Source organism: Pelophylax lessonae (assembly GCF_965119305.1).
Source record: "Pelophylax lessonae genome assembly, chromosome: 4".
Classification (NCBI taxonomy): domain Eukaryota; kingdom Metazoa; phylum Chordata; class Amphibia; order Anura; family Ranidae; genus Pelophylax; species Pelophylax lessonae.
In genome coordinates, this window is record NC_138771.1 from 8,038,342 (window position 1) to 8,052,064 (window position 13,723).

Genomic DNA, 13,723 nt, shown 5'->3' on the forward strand with positions numbered 1-13,723 from the left:
AGGAGGTCATACGATGTCTTCCTGAGAACGGCCCACGCTCCGGCGCGATCTTTCACCCGCTGTGTCCACTGAACTGTGACTGATCACTGCACTGAACCGCTGCCAGTGTCATGTGACCACTGTGACCAATCACAGAAGATCACATGACATCTGTAAACAATGAATGGCTTCTTTTTCCTGCCCTTTTTGTTTAGCAAAAACATAAAAACCCCCCAGTGGTGATTAAATACCACCAAAAGAAAACTCCATTTGTGTGGAAAAAAGTGTGTGAAAATGCTTCTTTCCAAATATTTTTTAAAATAGTTACCCATGTTATACTTACCTGCTCTGTGTAATGATATTGCAAAGAGCAGCCCCAAGCCTCCTTTTCTGGGGCCACCTGCTGGCATGTCCGGCTCCTCCTCTTCTGGGGCCCTCCGCTGGTCTTCTGTGGCCTCTCACTGGCATGTTCGGCTCCTTCTCTTCTGGGGCCCCCTGCTGGCATGTTCGGCTCCTCCTCTTCTGGGGCCTTCCGCTGGCATGTTCGGCTCCTCCTCTTCTGGGGGCCCCCAGCTGCCACCTCTTTTCTTCTCTTCTAGGGTTCCCTGCTGGCAGGTTTGGCTCCCCCTCTTCTGGGGCCCCCACTGGCTTGTTCGGCTCCACTTCTGGGGCCCCCGCTAGCATGTTCGGCTCCTCCTCTTCTGTGGCCCCCTGCTGCCACATTTGGCTCCTCCTCTTCTAGGGTTCCCTGCCGGCACATTTGGCTCCTTCTTTTCTTGGCCCCTCTGCTGGCACGTTTGGCACCTCCTCTTCTGCGTGTGTCGCTTGCTATGGGGGCACATGTGTAGGCTCACTCCCAAGCCAGGTTGTGTGCATCCATAGAGGCACACAGAGTGGCTCGCCTCTGCCCCCCGCTGCCTCCTCCCAGGAATTCATTGATGATTAGGTGATGTTTTGTTATCAGAATATCTCTGCATGACTCTGGATGTCTTTCATTTGCAGGGAAAGTGAGAAGACCAAACTGCTCATCGCTGCCCAGAAGCAGAAGGTGGTGGAGAAGGAGGCGGAGACTGAGAGAAAGAAGGCTGTGATTGGTGCGTCACCCAACCCACTGCCATTTAGAGGCTTTAAAGTAACATTAACCCCTTCATGCCTACGCCTTTTGCTGACACTTATTGCTTCAAGTTAAAATCAGTATTTTTTTGCTATAAAATTATTTAGAACCCCCAAACAATATATATATATAATAATATACTTAGCAGAGACCCTGGAGAATAAAATGGCGATCGTTGCAATATTTTGTGTCGCACTGTATAGCGATCTTTCAAATGCAATTTTTTTTTTGGAAGAAACACTTTCATGAATTAAAAAAAAAAAAAAAAACGAAGTTAGCCCATTTTTTTGTACAATGTGAAAGATAATGTTACGCCGAGTAAATGGATACCCAACATATCGTGCTTTAAAATTGCGCACACTTGTGGAATGGCGACAAACTACGGTATTTAAAAAAATGTTCATAGGCGACGCTTTTAACATTTTTACAGTTGCAGTCCCGCTACAAATCGCTGATTGCTGCCATTACTAGTAAAATAAAAAAAAAAAAAATAAAAAAACTCCATAAATCTATCCCATAGTTTGTAGACGCGATAACTTTTGCACAAACCAATCAATATACTTATTGGGATTTTTTTTTTTTTTTTTTTTAACCAAAAATATAAAGCAGAATACATATTGGCCTAAACTTATTAAGAAATTAGATTTTTTTACATTTTTTATTGGATGTGTTTTATAGCAGAAAGTAAAAAAAAAATGATTTTTTTTTTTTTTTTTAAATGGTCGCTCCTTTTTTTTTTTATATCACAAAAAATAAAAAACGCAGAGGTGATTAAATACCACCAAAAAGAAAGCTCTAATTGTGGGGAAAGTAAGGACAAACTACAGTACTTAAAAAAAATCTCCATAGGCGACGCTTTTAACATTTTTTACAGTCGCAGTCCCGCTACAAATCGCTGATTGCTGCCATTAGTAGTAAAAAAATAAATAAAAAAAACTCCATAAATCTATCCCATAGTTTGTAGACGCAATAAGTTTTGCGCAAACCAATCAACATACGCTTATAGGGATTTTTTTTTTTTTAACCAAAAATATAAAGCAGAATACATATTGGCCTAAATTTATGAAGAAATTAGATATTTTTTTATTTTTTATTGGATGTATTTTATAGCAGAAAGTAAAAAAATTTTTTTTTTTTTTTTTTTTAAATGGTCGCTCCTTTTTTTTTTTTTTATATCACAAAAAATAAAAACCGCAGAGGTGATTAAATACCACCAAAAAGAAAGCTCTAATTGTGGGGGAAAGTAAAGGCATAAATTTTATTTGTGTACAGCGTCGCATGGCTGCGCAATTGTCAGTTGAAATAACGCAGTGCCGTATCTAAAAAAATGGCTTGGTCATTATAGGGGGGGGGGGGGGGGGTAAATCCTCCAGAGTTGAATTGCCTAACCACTTAAGCCCTTTGGCTGCTGAAAGACCAGGGCCTATTTTGCGATTCGGCACTGCGTTACTTTAACGGACAATTGCGCGGTCGTGCGACGCTGTACCCAAATGCAATTGACGTCCTTTTTTTTCCCCATAAACAGAGCTTTCTTTTGGTGATATTTGATCACCTGTGCAATTTTTTTTTTTTTTTTTTTTTTTTTTTTTTTTTGGCGGTATAAACAAAAAAATAGTGACAATTTTGAAAAAATAACAATATTTTTCACATTTTTTTTATATGAAATTCACCCCAAAAAAATGTAAAAATTTAAATTTTTAAATATTTTTTGCCAATTTGTTTTCTGCTACATATTTTTGGTAAAAAGAAAATCGCAATAAGCGTATTTTGATTGGTTTGCACAAAAGTTATTGCGTTTACTAACTACAGGAAAGATTTATGTCATTTTTATTTTTTTTTTTTTTTTTTTTGCGGGACTGCGACATTGCGGCAGACAGATTGGACCCCTGACTGACATTTTTGACACTTTTGGGGGTACCAGTGACATTACTACAGTAATCAGTGCTATACATGTGAGGTTGCATTGCTTCTCCCCCCTTCGAGCACGGTGGTGGCGGTCTTGGTGATCCAGTATACCTGCACATACAATTTAACATCCCAGGATTAACAATTGTGGACTGTTGTTATTATTCCTGCTGTCTTGGTGGAACTTATATTGACCTATATTGACTGCATTCAGACTGTTTATGCATCAGCAGTCATGATTACAGATTGTTAGATGGTGAGGGGTTGTTACCATCTTTTTGCGCTACTGGAATATTTTATTATATGTTTTTATGATATTTATATGTATTCCGCTTTTCATATACATATGCACTGTTGCTGTAAAAATGACACTGGCAGTGAAGGGGTTAACTTTATTAGAGATCCAGGGGTTAAGTGTGCCCCTAGGGGCGTGATTCTAATTGTAAAGGGGTGTGGCTTGTGATGTAACCACAGAGACATACGATCTTACATAGCAGGACCGTATGATCTTTGCAGTCACACCAGGGAGAATGACAGGCGGCTTTGTTTACATCAGCCGCCTGCCTTTCTCCCTCTCCAGCGGGAGATCACGAGTGTCCGGCGGACATCGGAGCCGCCAGTCACTCGCGCGGGGATGGCTGTGAACGAGCGGGGGCGGGAGCGCGCCTCCGGCAGCGTGCGCTCGCCCCCTACAGGTTCCTGGGTAAGCGACGTACTACGCCCAGGAGGGGCTGACTGCTGCAGTAAATGTATTTGCGGCGGTCGGCAAGCGGTTAAGCACCGATGCATGGGATGTACAGAGCCATGGGTGTGTTTACATATATTAATCTTTCCCTTTCTGGACATACAGAGGCAGAGAAAGTGGCCCAAGTTGCAGAGATCAAATTTGGACAGAAGGTGATGGAAAAAGAAACCGAGAAGAAGATCTCTGAAATTGAAGGTGAGTGAATCCTTTTTTTTCTATCATTGTAAAATAAAATGTGGTGGCAAGGAAACGGTCAGGGGTCAGGCACGGTGACCAGAAGCTATAGCAGTAGAGAGGCTCCGACCAACCAGCTGGATAAGTACGGAACAAAATCTCCCTGGCAGATGATGCGGCCTCACCCGAGCTGTAGGGTCGAAGTGCTAACCAGTATTCATCGGAGCTCCTGATGGTGGGGATGGGCTTTGATGCGTGTTAGCACCAGGTTGCGGTCCTCAGGATCGCCCCACCAGAAGGTGAGAAAGCAGAGTTCCAGTAGCAGATATAGCCGGTAGGGATCAAGCAGAAGCGTAGTCCATAAACAAGCCAAAGGATGGTAGCAAGAGGTCGCAGGCTGGGGTCAAGCAAAAGCGTAGTCAATAAACAAGCCAAAGGATAGTAGCAAGAGGTCGCAGGTTGGAGTCAAGCAGAAGCGTAGTAAATAAACAAGCCAAAGGTCAGTAACAAGAGGTCGAAGGTTGGGGTGATGGCGTCAGGCAGAAGCGTAGTCAATAAACAAGCCAAAGGTCGAAACAAGAGGTCGCAGATTGGGGTGATGGGGTGAAGCAAAAGCGTAGTCAATTAACAAGCCAAAGGTTGGTAACAAGAGGTCACAGGTTGGGGTCAAGCAGAAGCGTAGTCAATAAACAAGCCAAAGGTCGGTAACAAGAGGTCGCAGGTTGGGGTCAAGCAGAAGCGTAGTCAATAAACAAGCCAAAGGTCAGTAACAAGAGGTTGCGGGTTGGAGTCAAGCAGAAGCATAGTCTATAAACCAGCCAAAGGTTGGTAACAAGAGGTCGCAGGTTGGGGTTAAGCAGATGCGTAGTCAAGGAGCAAGCCAAAGGTCAGTAACAAGAGGTTGCAGGTTGGGGTGATGGGGTCAAGCAGAAGCGTAGTTAATAAACAAGCCAAAGGTCGGTAACAAGTGGTTGCAGGTTGGGGTCAAGCAGAAGCGTTGTCAAGGAACAAGCCAGAGGTTGGTAACAAGCAGTAGTGAAGATACGGATGGCAGCAAGAGTGAATAGAGCAAGATATTGACTGGAGAGCACACAATAATCTGGCAAACAGGAAGTTCAGAGAAATAGGCTCGGTCCAGAAGTGGTTAAAGTAACGCAGTGCCGAATTGCAAAAAAAGGTCTTGGTCATTAAGGGGGTAAATCTTCCAGTCCAGAAGTGGTTAAAGTAGATCTGTAATGAGGGGAATGTAGGGGATGAAATTGTTTATTTCCTCTGAGAATACCAATCGCCTGGCTGTGATGCTTATCCTGTGCATTCAGTACGTTCAGAGACACCGTACACACATCACAGGTAAAGTCATTGTAATCAATCAGTATTGCTTTACTACCAGATAAGAGGACGACTTTCTAAACAGTATATTGAATATTGATCAGCTATAGATTTATTATCGACGTCTTCAGTTTGTAATTTCCTTTCCCCACAGATTCTGCATTCCTGGCCAGAATGAAGGCAAAAGCCGATGCCGAGTTTTACACCTCCCAGAAAACAGCCGAGGCGAACCAGGTAACTCCGCCCTCTCACCGCCTAACACCGCCCTCTCCTCTCCTTCTCACCGCCTAACCCTGCCCTCTCCTCTCCTTCTCACCACCTAACACCGCCCTCTCCTATCCTTCTCAGCACATAACACCGCTCTCTCCTTCTCACCACCTAACACCGCTCTCTCCTTCTCACCACCTAACACCGCCCTCTCCTTCTCACCACCTAACACCGCCCTCTCCTTCTCACCACCTAACACCGCCCTCTCCTTCTCACCACCTAACACCGCCCTCTCCTATCCTTCTCACCACTTAACACCGCTCTCTCCTTCTCACCACTTAACACCGCCCTCTCCTTCTCACCACTTAACACCGCCCTCTCCTTCTCACCACTTAACACCACCCTCTCCTCTCCTTCTCACCGCCTAACACTGCCCTCTCCTCTCCTTCTCACCGCCCTCTCCTCTCCTTCTCACCACATAACACCGCCCTCTCTTTCTCACCACATAACACCGCCCTCTCCTTCTCACCACTTAACACCGCCCTCTCCTCTCCTTCTCACTGCCTAACACCGCCCTCTCCTCTCCTTCTCACTGCCTAACACCGCCCTCTCCTCTCCTTCTCACTGCCTAACACCGCCCTCTCCTCTCCTTCTCACTGCCTAACACCGCCCTCTCCTCTCCTTCTCACTGCCTAACACCGCCCTCTCCTCTCCTTCTCACTGCCTAACACCGCCCTCTCCTCTCCTTCTCACTGCCTAACACCGCCCTCTCCTCTCCTTCTCACTGCCTAACACCGCCCTCTCCTCTCCTTCTCACTGCCTAACACCGCCCTCTCCTCTCCTTCTCACTGCCTAACACCGCCCTCTCCTCTCCTTCTCACTGCCTAACACCGCCCTCTCCTCTCCTTCTCACTGCCTAACACCGCCCTCTCCTCTCCTTCTCACTGCCTAACACCGCCCTCTCCTCTCCTTCTCACTGCCTAACACCGCCCTCTCCTCTCCTTCTCACTGCCTAACACCGCCCTCTCCTTCTCACTGCCTAACACCGCCCTCTCCTTCTCACTGCCTAACACCGCCCTCTCCTTCTCACTGCCTAACACCGCCCTCTCCTTCTCACTGCCTAACACCGCCCTCTCCTTCTCACTGCCTAACACCGCCCTCTCCTTCTCACCGCCTAACACCGCTCTCTCCTTCTCACCGCCCTCTCCTCTCCTTCTAACCACCTAACACTGCCCTCTCCATCTCACCAGCCTCTCTTCTCCTTCTCACCCGCCTCTCTTCTCCTTCTCACTGACCTCTCCTTCTCTCCGGCCTCTCCTCTCCTTCTCTCCGCCCTCTCCTCTCCTTCTCTCCGGTCTCTCCGCCCTCTCCTCTCCTCATCGGCCTCTCCTCTCCTTCTCACCGGCCTCTCCTCTCCTTCTGTCCAGCCTCTTCTCTCCGGCCTCTCCTCTCCTTCTCATCGGCCTCTCCTCTCCTTCTCACCGGCCTCTCCTCTCCTCATCGGCCTCTCCTCTCCTTCTCACCGGCCTCTCCTCTCCTTCTGTCCAGCCTCTTCTCTCCGGCCCCTCCTCTCCTTCTCACCGGCCTCTCCTCTCCTTCTGTCCAGCCTCTTCTCTCCGGCCCCTCCTCTCCTTCTCACCGGCCTCTCCTCTCCTTCTCACCGGCCTCTCCTCTCCTTCTGTCCGGCCTCTTCTCTCCGGCCCCTCCTCTCCTTCTCACCGGCCTCTCCTCTCCTCATCGGCCTCTCCTCTCCTTCTCACCGGCCTCTCCTCTCCTTCTGTCCAGCCTCTTCTCTCCGGCCCCTCCTCTCCTTCTCACCGGCCTCTCCTCTCCTTCTGTCCAGCCTCTTCTCTCCTTCTGTCCGGCCTCTTCTCTCCGGCCCCTCCTCTCCTTCTCACCGCCTGAACCAAAGGTAGTTTATACTCTACTTTAAAACAAAAAGCCCAGCAATCGGATTGCACAGTACTTCTGTACCATGAAATCCGGTGCAGGAAAATGCAGTTTGCAACCTGCATTTGGGGTGCCGTTACCTTAACATTGATACCCGCTGCAGTGCGTTTTGAATGCAGTGCCTATGGTGGGCACTTGCCGAAGAGGAGAAGGCAGGAGGGTGGGCGGGGGATCCAAGAAGAGAAGGTCCGGGGACGCTCTGTGCAGTTCCGTTGCACAGAGCAGGCAAGTATAAGCCTGTTTATTTTTTTAAAGTGATACGTAATTCTTTTTTTTTTTTTAAATAACAAACATGTTATACTTCCCTCCTCTGTGCAGTTGGTTTTGCACAGAGCAGCCCGGATCCTCCTCTTCATGGGTCCCTCGTCGGCACTCCTGGCCCCTCCCCCCTGCCAAGTGCCCCCATAGCAAGCAGCTTGGTATGAGGGCACCCGGGCTGAGCCGCTGCTCTGTGTGTCCATTCAGACACAGAGCCACTGCCCTGCCTCCTCTCTGTCCTCATTGGCTCAATGACTTTGACAGCCGCGGTAGCCAATGGTGCCCTCTGCTGTCTCAGCCAATGAGGAGTGAGAGTGCTGGACCAAGATGGGGCTCAAGTAGGTATTAGGGGGGCTGCTGCACACAGGTTTTTTTTTTTATCTTAATGCATAGAATGCACCTTCTGCCTTTACAACCACTTTTATTTTTTTTTAATTGCATTTGCAATCACTTAGAAGGTTATGTAGGGTGGTGAAGGGGAGGGGGTGGAGATGCTGGGCCAGCACAGACAATAATTTGACACTCCTAGAAGAGAAGAGAAGAGGACTATAATGTGAAGGAAGCCGTCCCCTTGAATTGACTTTTCCAGGGTAGTCACATTTTCTAGCATGTTCTAATGCTGATTGCAAGTGAATACATAATTATTTCGGTATACAAATAAATGCCAGAAAGTAAACATTCAAAATTCTTAACTTTTCTGTGCTTTTAGCAACATTTTTGAGGTTGGAGACTGCACTGTGTAAGAGCTCCACTTCAAAGCTCATCTTCCCCTCTTCAATAAACTTGGCTCCTCTCCACCCCGCCTACCGCCCCCAACCCCCCCAATTCTGTGCAGATACATTTTGTTTTATTTTTTTGTCTAGTTGCTTTTTTGCAGATTTTTCTTCCCCACCTTCATCCGTCATTTACCTAGGAGAATGACGTCAATGCCTCCTGGGCTGTGTGATGTTCATATCCCTGGGGGCAGCAGGAACCCTGCATGGTGCCCCATTCACTAACAGAGGAGGGGGGGGGCTGTCCTAGTGGACCCACACTGGGTGGCTGGGCCAAAACCTGGAAGAGCCGGTGCACCCTTCTGATGATGTCACAGGGGAACATGGCGGCGCGGGACCTGGCGGTGGCTGCAGAGAGAAGGATCTCAGCAGGATCCGCTGTGTGGGTGAGTATCGGAACTGTAGATGTCCCAGCATCAGGTAAGCAGGGGAGAAAATAAATATATAAGTGGAGGGGAGGGTGAAGTTCCTCTTCAAAGCAGAGTTCCACCTGTTTTTGTGTTTATTAGAAGTCAGCAGCTACAAAAATTGTATCTTCTGATTTTTAATAAACACACACTCACCTGACCCACGATCCAGTAATGCGGCCAGCGGGAGCCCCGGTCTCTCCCTCTTCGTCCCGCGAGGCCTGCATTGCAAGTGTGGGCACCCGGCTGTGACAGCTTGGGGCTTCACAGCCGGGTGCACACTGCAAATTTGCGAGCCGTGCTGCACTTCCTTAGTGGCCGGGCAATCTTCTGGGACCTGTGACATGTCCCAGAAGATTGCAGGGAGGGAGGGGGAAGGGGGAGAGCTTCTGCTCGAGTTGCCTAGGCAGCCCATGCAGAAGTGGGAGCGGGGGACCTGTCAAAACTAGCCACAGTTCCCTCCCTCTTCTCCCCGTGACGCTGGCATCACAAGTGTGGGCACCCGGCTGTGACAGCATGCGGCTTCACAGCCGGGTGCGCGTTCGCAAGCCGTGCTGCGCTTCCTTAGTGGCCGGGCAATCTTCGGGGACCTGGGACGTGTCTCAGAAGATTGCAGGTAGGGAGGGGGAGAGGAGAACTTCTGCTCGAGTTGCCTAGGTGGCCCGAGTGGAAATGGCAGCGGGTACCTGCAAAAACGAGGTACCCCCCCCCCCCCCAAAAAAAAAATGTGGCATGAAAGGGGGTCAGGAGCACTTAAAGCGGAAGTTAGAACTGCGCTTTAAAGTGGTTGTAAAGACTGCATGCAGCTCCCCTCCAGCCACTCCTTATACTAACCTGCACCCCATCTCAGTGTAGCGATGTCAATGAGGGCAGGAGCTCTCTCCCTCCTCATTGGTTCAGACCAGAGTTGTATAAAGTACTCAAAACCCATACTTGAGTAAAAGTACAAGTGCTCGATCAAAAAGTGACTTGAGTAGAAGTGGAAGTGCTCGATCAAAAAGTGACTTGAGTAGAAGTACTAAAGTATTCAACATTTTTTGTACTTAAGTATTCCAAGTAGTTTTTTAAAAAATTTTGCTACTCAAGTACTGAAAGTAGAAGTACAAGTACTGTGTTATGTAGTTATTAAAGAAAGAAGTCAAAAGTTTGAACATCATATTATTTTTTATTATTTCAAATGCAGCTTTTATTTATACATACAGTAGCATTTATTTTCATATGCGCTGATAATACACAATGTTTTCAGCTTCATGAAACCTGCCATCTACTGTTCTGGCAGTGGTAATTTTTATAATAGTAACGAGTAACTATGCAGCACAAAAAAAAAATATTGGAGTAGAAGTATTGAAATCATTGAAAAAATGTAGTGAAGTAAAAGTTGAAGTAGGAGAAAAAAATTCTACTCTAGGAAAGTACAGATACCGCCTTTCGGTACTTAAGTACAGTAGTGAAGTAGTTCTACTTAGTTACTATACATCTCTGGTTCAGACACAGCAGTGAGAGCCATTGGCTCCTACTGCTGTCCATCACAGCTGGTGAGGAGGGAACAGGGGCGGGGCCAAGCTGCGCTTTGTGGGTCTATAAACACACAGAGCCAGCTCGGGAGGAAGCACACATGAGTGCCCCCATAGCCAGGAACGCCAGCAGCTGTCCCGAGAAGAGGAGGGTCAGGGCTGCTCTGTGCCAAATCATTACAGATGAGTATAACGTGTTTGTTATTTAGGAAAAAAAAAAACAATGATACTTTACAATCACTTCAAGTCGTTCTTGTCCATTGTTGCCCACCTCCAGTAATAAAGCCTCCATCTTTGTTTGTCATCCGTTCTCTCTGCAGCTGAAGCTGACTCCAGAATACCTGCAGCTCATGAAGTACCAGGCCATCGCAGCCAACAGCAAGATTTATTTCGGGAGTGAGATTCCTCACATGTTTATGGATAGCTCGAGTGGAAGCAGCGGCCCCTCTACGGAGCTCCCTTTAGAAGAATCCCTTCAGATCAAAGATTCCAGTTCAGCCGAAATGGAGGAATCCATGTCATAGAATTAATTTTTTTTTTAACTAAAAGAAAAAAAGAGACCAAATCAAACTTTTTTTTTTTTTTCTAGTAATGTGAATTTTACAATTGAGCTCTGAATCGTTCCACAACTGAAGATGATCATTGGTGATATTTTTGTACTCTGTTGGCTAAATCTTGATTTGGAAAGAATCTGATATCGTCATTCTAGTAGTAATGTATATGTAGGATCTCTATGTAGTACATCCAGTACAGGGAGAGACTTTATACTTCCACCAGGTACTTCACAATACGGTAACACTGCCAGAGGACTTCCAACTACAACAAATCAGTTTTGTATCAAGCCGTACTTTATATTTCAGACACAAATCGACTAGAAATCCGTATGTATTTATATGATCCATTCTACATCTTATGTTCTATCACTTGGAACTCATACCAGTTTATGGAATTGTTAAAGCTGATCTCCATGAATTCAGCACTTTGTGAGATGTGCAGGCATACTATGAGTTAAAGCAGCACCCTTGGTGGCTCCACCAGACCCCCCGTTAGGTATAAGGTGGAGGGGGGGGGGGCTGCATACTATGAGTTAAAGTAGCACCCTTTGTGGCTCCACCAGACCCCCCCTGTAAGTATAAGATGGAGGGAGGGGGGGCTGCATACTATGAGTTAAAGTAGCACCATTGCTGTCTCCACCAGACCCCCGGTAAGTATAAGGTGGGGGGGGGGGGCTGCATACTATGAGTTAAAGTAGCACCCTTTGTGGCTCCACCAGACCCCCCCGGTAAGTATAAGGGGGGGGCTGCATACTATGAGTTAAAGCAGCACCCTTGGTGGCTACACCAGACCCCCCGGTAAGTATAAGGTGGAGGGGGGGGGGGCTGCACACAGAGGGGTTTTTTTTAACGTGTAGAGGATCATTAAGGTAAAAAAGCCTTCTGCCTTTAAAACCAGTTTAAATCCAGCAGGGTGCATGCTACCACATGGACCTTCATTTACATCTGACAGTTTTACAGAGCTTCGGGTGGATAACTATCAATACTCTTCTGGCCCTCTGAGACTGGACCCTCTGGTCTAAACTCCTGCATCTGCTGTGTCTGCCCCTCCTGCCCGATCAGTGTTTTATGTGAACTCATTCACACAATACAAAGGCTGCTGAGAATGGGCAGCAGAGGAGAGGGGCAGGCAGAGCTGCAGTGTGTGAGAGGACAGCATATGTTTTGTTGGAGCCCCAGGAGTGTTGCAATAGCTGCTCTCCCGGAGCTCTGTAAAACCGTCAGATGTAAATGAAAGAGGGAAGTCCATTAGGTGTCATGCACCCTGTTGGAAACTCATAGTATGCCGACACATTTTACAAAGTGGCTGAATTCAAGGAGTTTAGGCTTTAAACAATAAGCTGGAGCTTTGTAAAACTGTCAGATGTAAATGTAAGAGATAAGTCTACTAGGTGGCATGCACCCTGTTGGAAACAAGGTGGCTGAATTCAAGGAGTTCGGCTTTAAACAATAAGCTGGAGCTTTGTCAGATGTAAATTGGAGAGATAAGTCCACTAGGTGGCATGCACCCTGTTGGACTTAACTTGAAGTATGCTGGCACATTTTTACAAAGGCTCCTGTGAATAGGTAGCGGAGGGGAGGAGCGAGAAGAGTCACTGTGTGTGAGAAGACAGTGTCCCTCTTGTCAGAGCCCCAGAAATTTTGCAATAGCTGCACTCTGGAGCACCGTAAAAACCGTCAGATGTAAATGAAAGCGATAAGTCCATAAGGTGACATGCTCCCTGTTGGACTTGATGGCACATTTTACAAAGTGGTTGAATTCAAGGAGTTCAGCTTTAAACAATGCTTTCCTTTTTAGTAGGACCAGTCGTGTGCTCTAGCATGGTCCCTGCAAGTGTGATTGGGGGGCGGGGGGTAGTGTGATGATGTCATAGTCCTGTAGCTGTATATTTTCTTTTGTAAATCAGCAGTCTTCACAGGAGGCCTCTGATTGCCGAGGGTCTAGTGGCTTCATCCTATCTTCAGGGACCCGGGAGTAGACGCACCTTCCTGTAATTCTGCTTTACCTGCAGACTGGCCTGTAGACTGACCAGCAGACTGGCCAATAGACTGGCCTGCAGACTGACCAGCAGACTGACCTGCAGACTGACCAGCAGACTGACCAGCAGACTGGCCTGTAGACTGACCTGAAGACTGATCAGCAGACTGGCCTGCAGAATGATCAGCAGACTGGCCAGTAGACTGACCAGCAGACTGGCCAATAGACTGACCTGCCGACTGACCAGCAGACTGGCCTGCAGACGGACCACCAGACTGGCCTGCAGACTGACAAGCAGACTGGCCAATAGACTGGCCTGCAGACTGATCTGCAGACTGACCAGCAGACTGGCCTGCAGACTGACCTGCAGACTGACCAGCAGACTGATCAGTAGACTGGCCAGCAGAATGGCCACTAGATTGACCTACCGACTGACCTGCAGACTGCAGTGTTGGTTTGTGTAAGCTGCTTTTCCTATCAGTTGTGAAACTCCATATCCTACCATTGAAGGTTGCTCTCAGAGGACATGTTCTTCGGTTGGATTCCATTAACCAGACGATGAATGTAACGTGCTCTGGGCTGGTCTGCAAGGGTCATGCCTGTCCTTTCAAAATAAACAAGTATTTGGAATCGGTGGCCAATGCAAGACAATCAGATGCATTTATATAACTGCAAGCAATGCGCACCGAGTCCCGCCCACCCGTCATCAATGCACCTCACTCCGGCAGAAGATCCCCCCCCCCCCCCCCCCACACACACTCCCTGATTCTGCCTTATTCTTGTATCGAAGGTAATTTATCTGCTGTCATAGACAATGACTTTCAATGTACTTCACA

General features: G+C 47.4%; 1 protein-coding gene across 3 annotated transcripts in view; it reads left to right on the forward strand.

Annotated features, from left to right (window-relative positions):
• ERLIN2 (ER lipid raft associated 2) overlaps positions 1-11,385 on the forward strand; it is a gene marked incomplete at its 3' end in the record, with an annotated part of 89,135 nt that extends 77,750 nt beyond the window's left edge. For 2 of the 3 annotated variants that reach the window (XM_082255623.1, XM_082255624.1), the window contains 4 exons: positions 982-1,073; positions 3,849-3,938; positions 5,401-5,480; positions 10,676-11,385. In XM_082255623.1, the coding sequence (XP_082111749.1) occupies positions 982-1,073; positions 3,849-3,938; positions 5,401-5,480; positions 10,676-10,879 (466 nt within the window). Of the gene's footprint in view, positions 1-981; positions 1,074-3,848; positions 3,947-5,400; positions 5,481-10,675 lie in introns of those variants that run through there. The other variant, XM_082255625.1, reaches the window with a different exon arrangement.
• Positions 11,386-13,723: the final 2,338 nt, after the last annotated feature.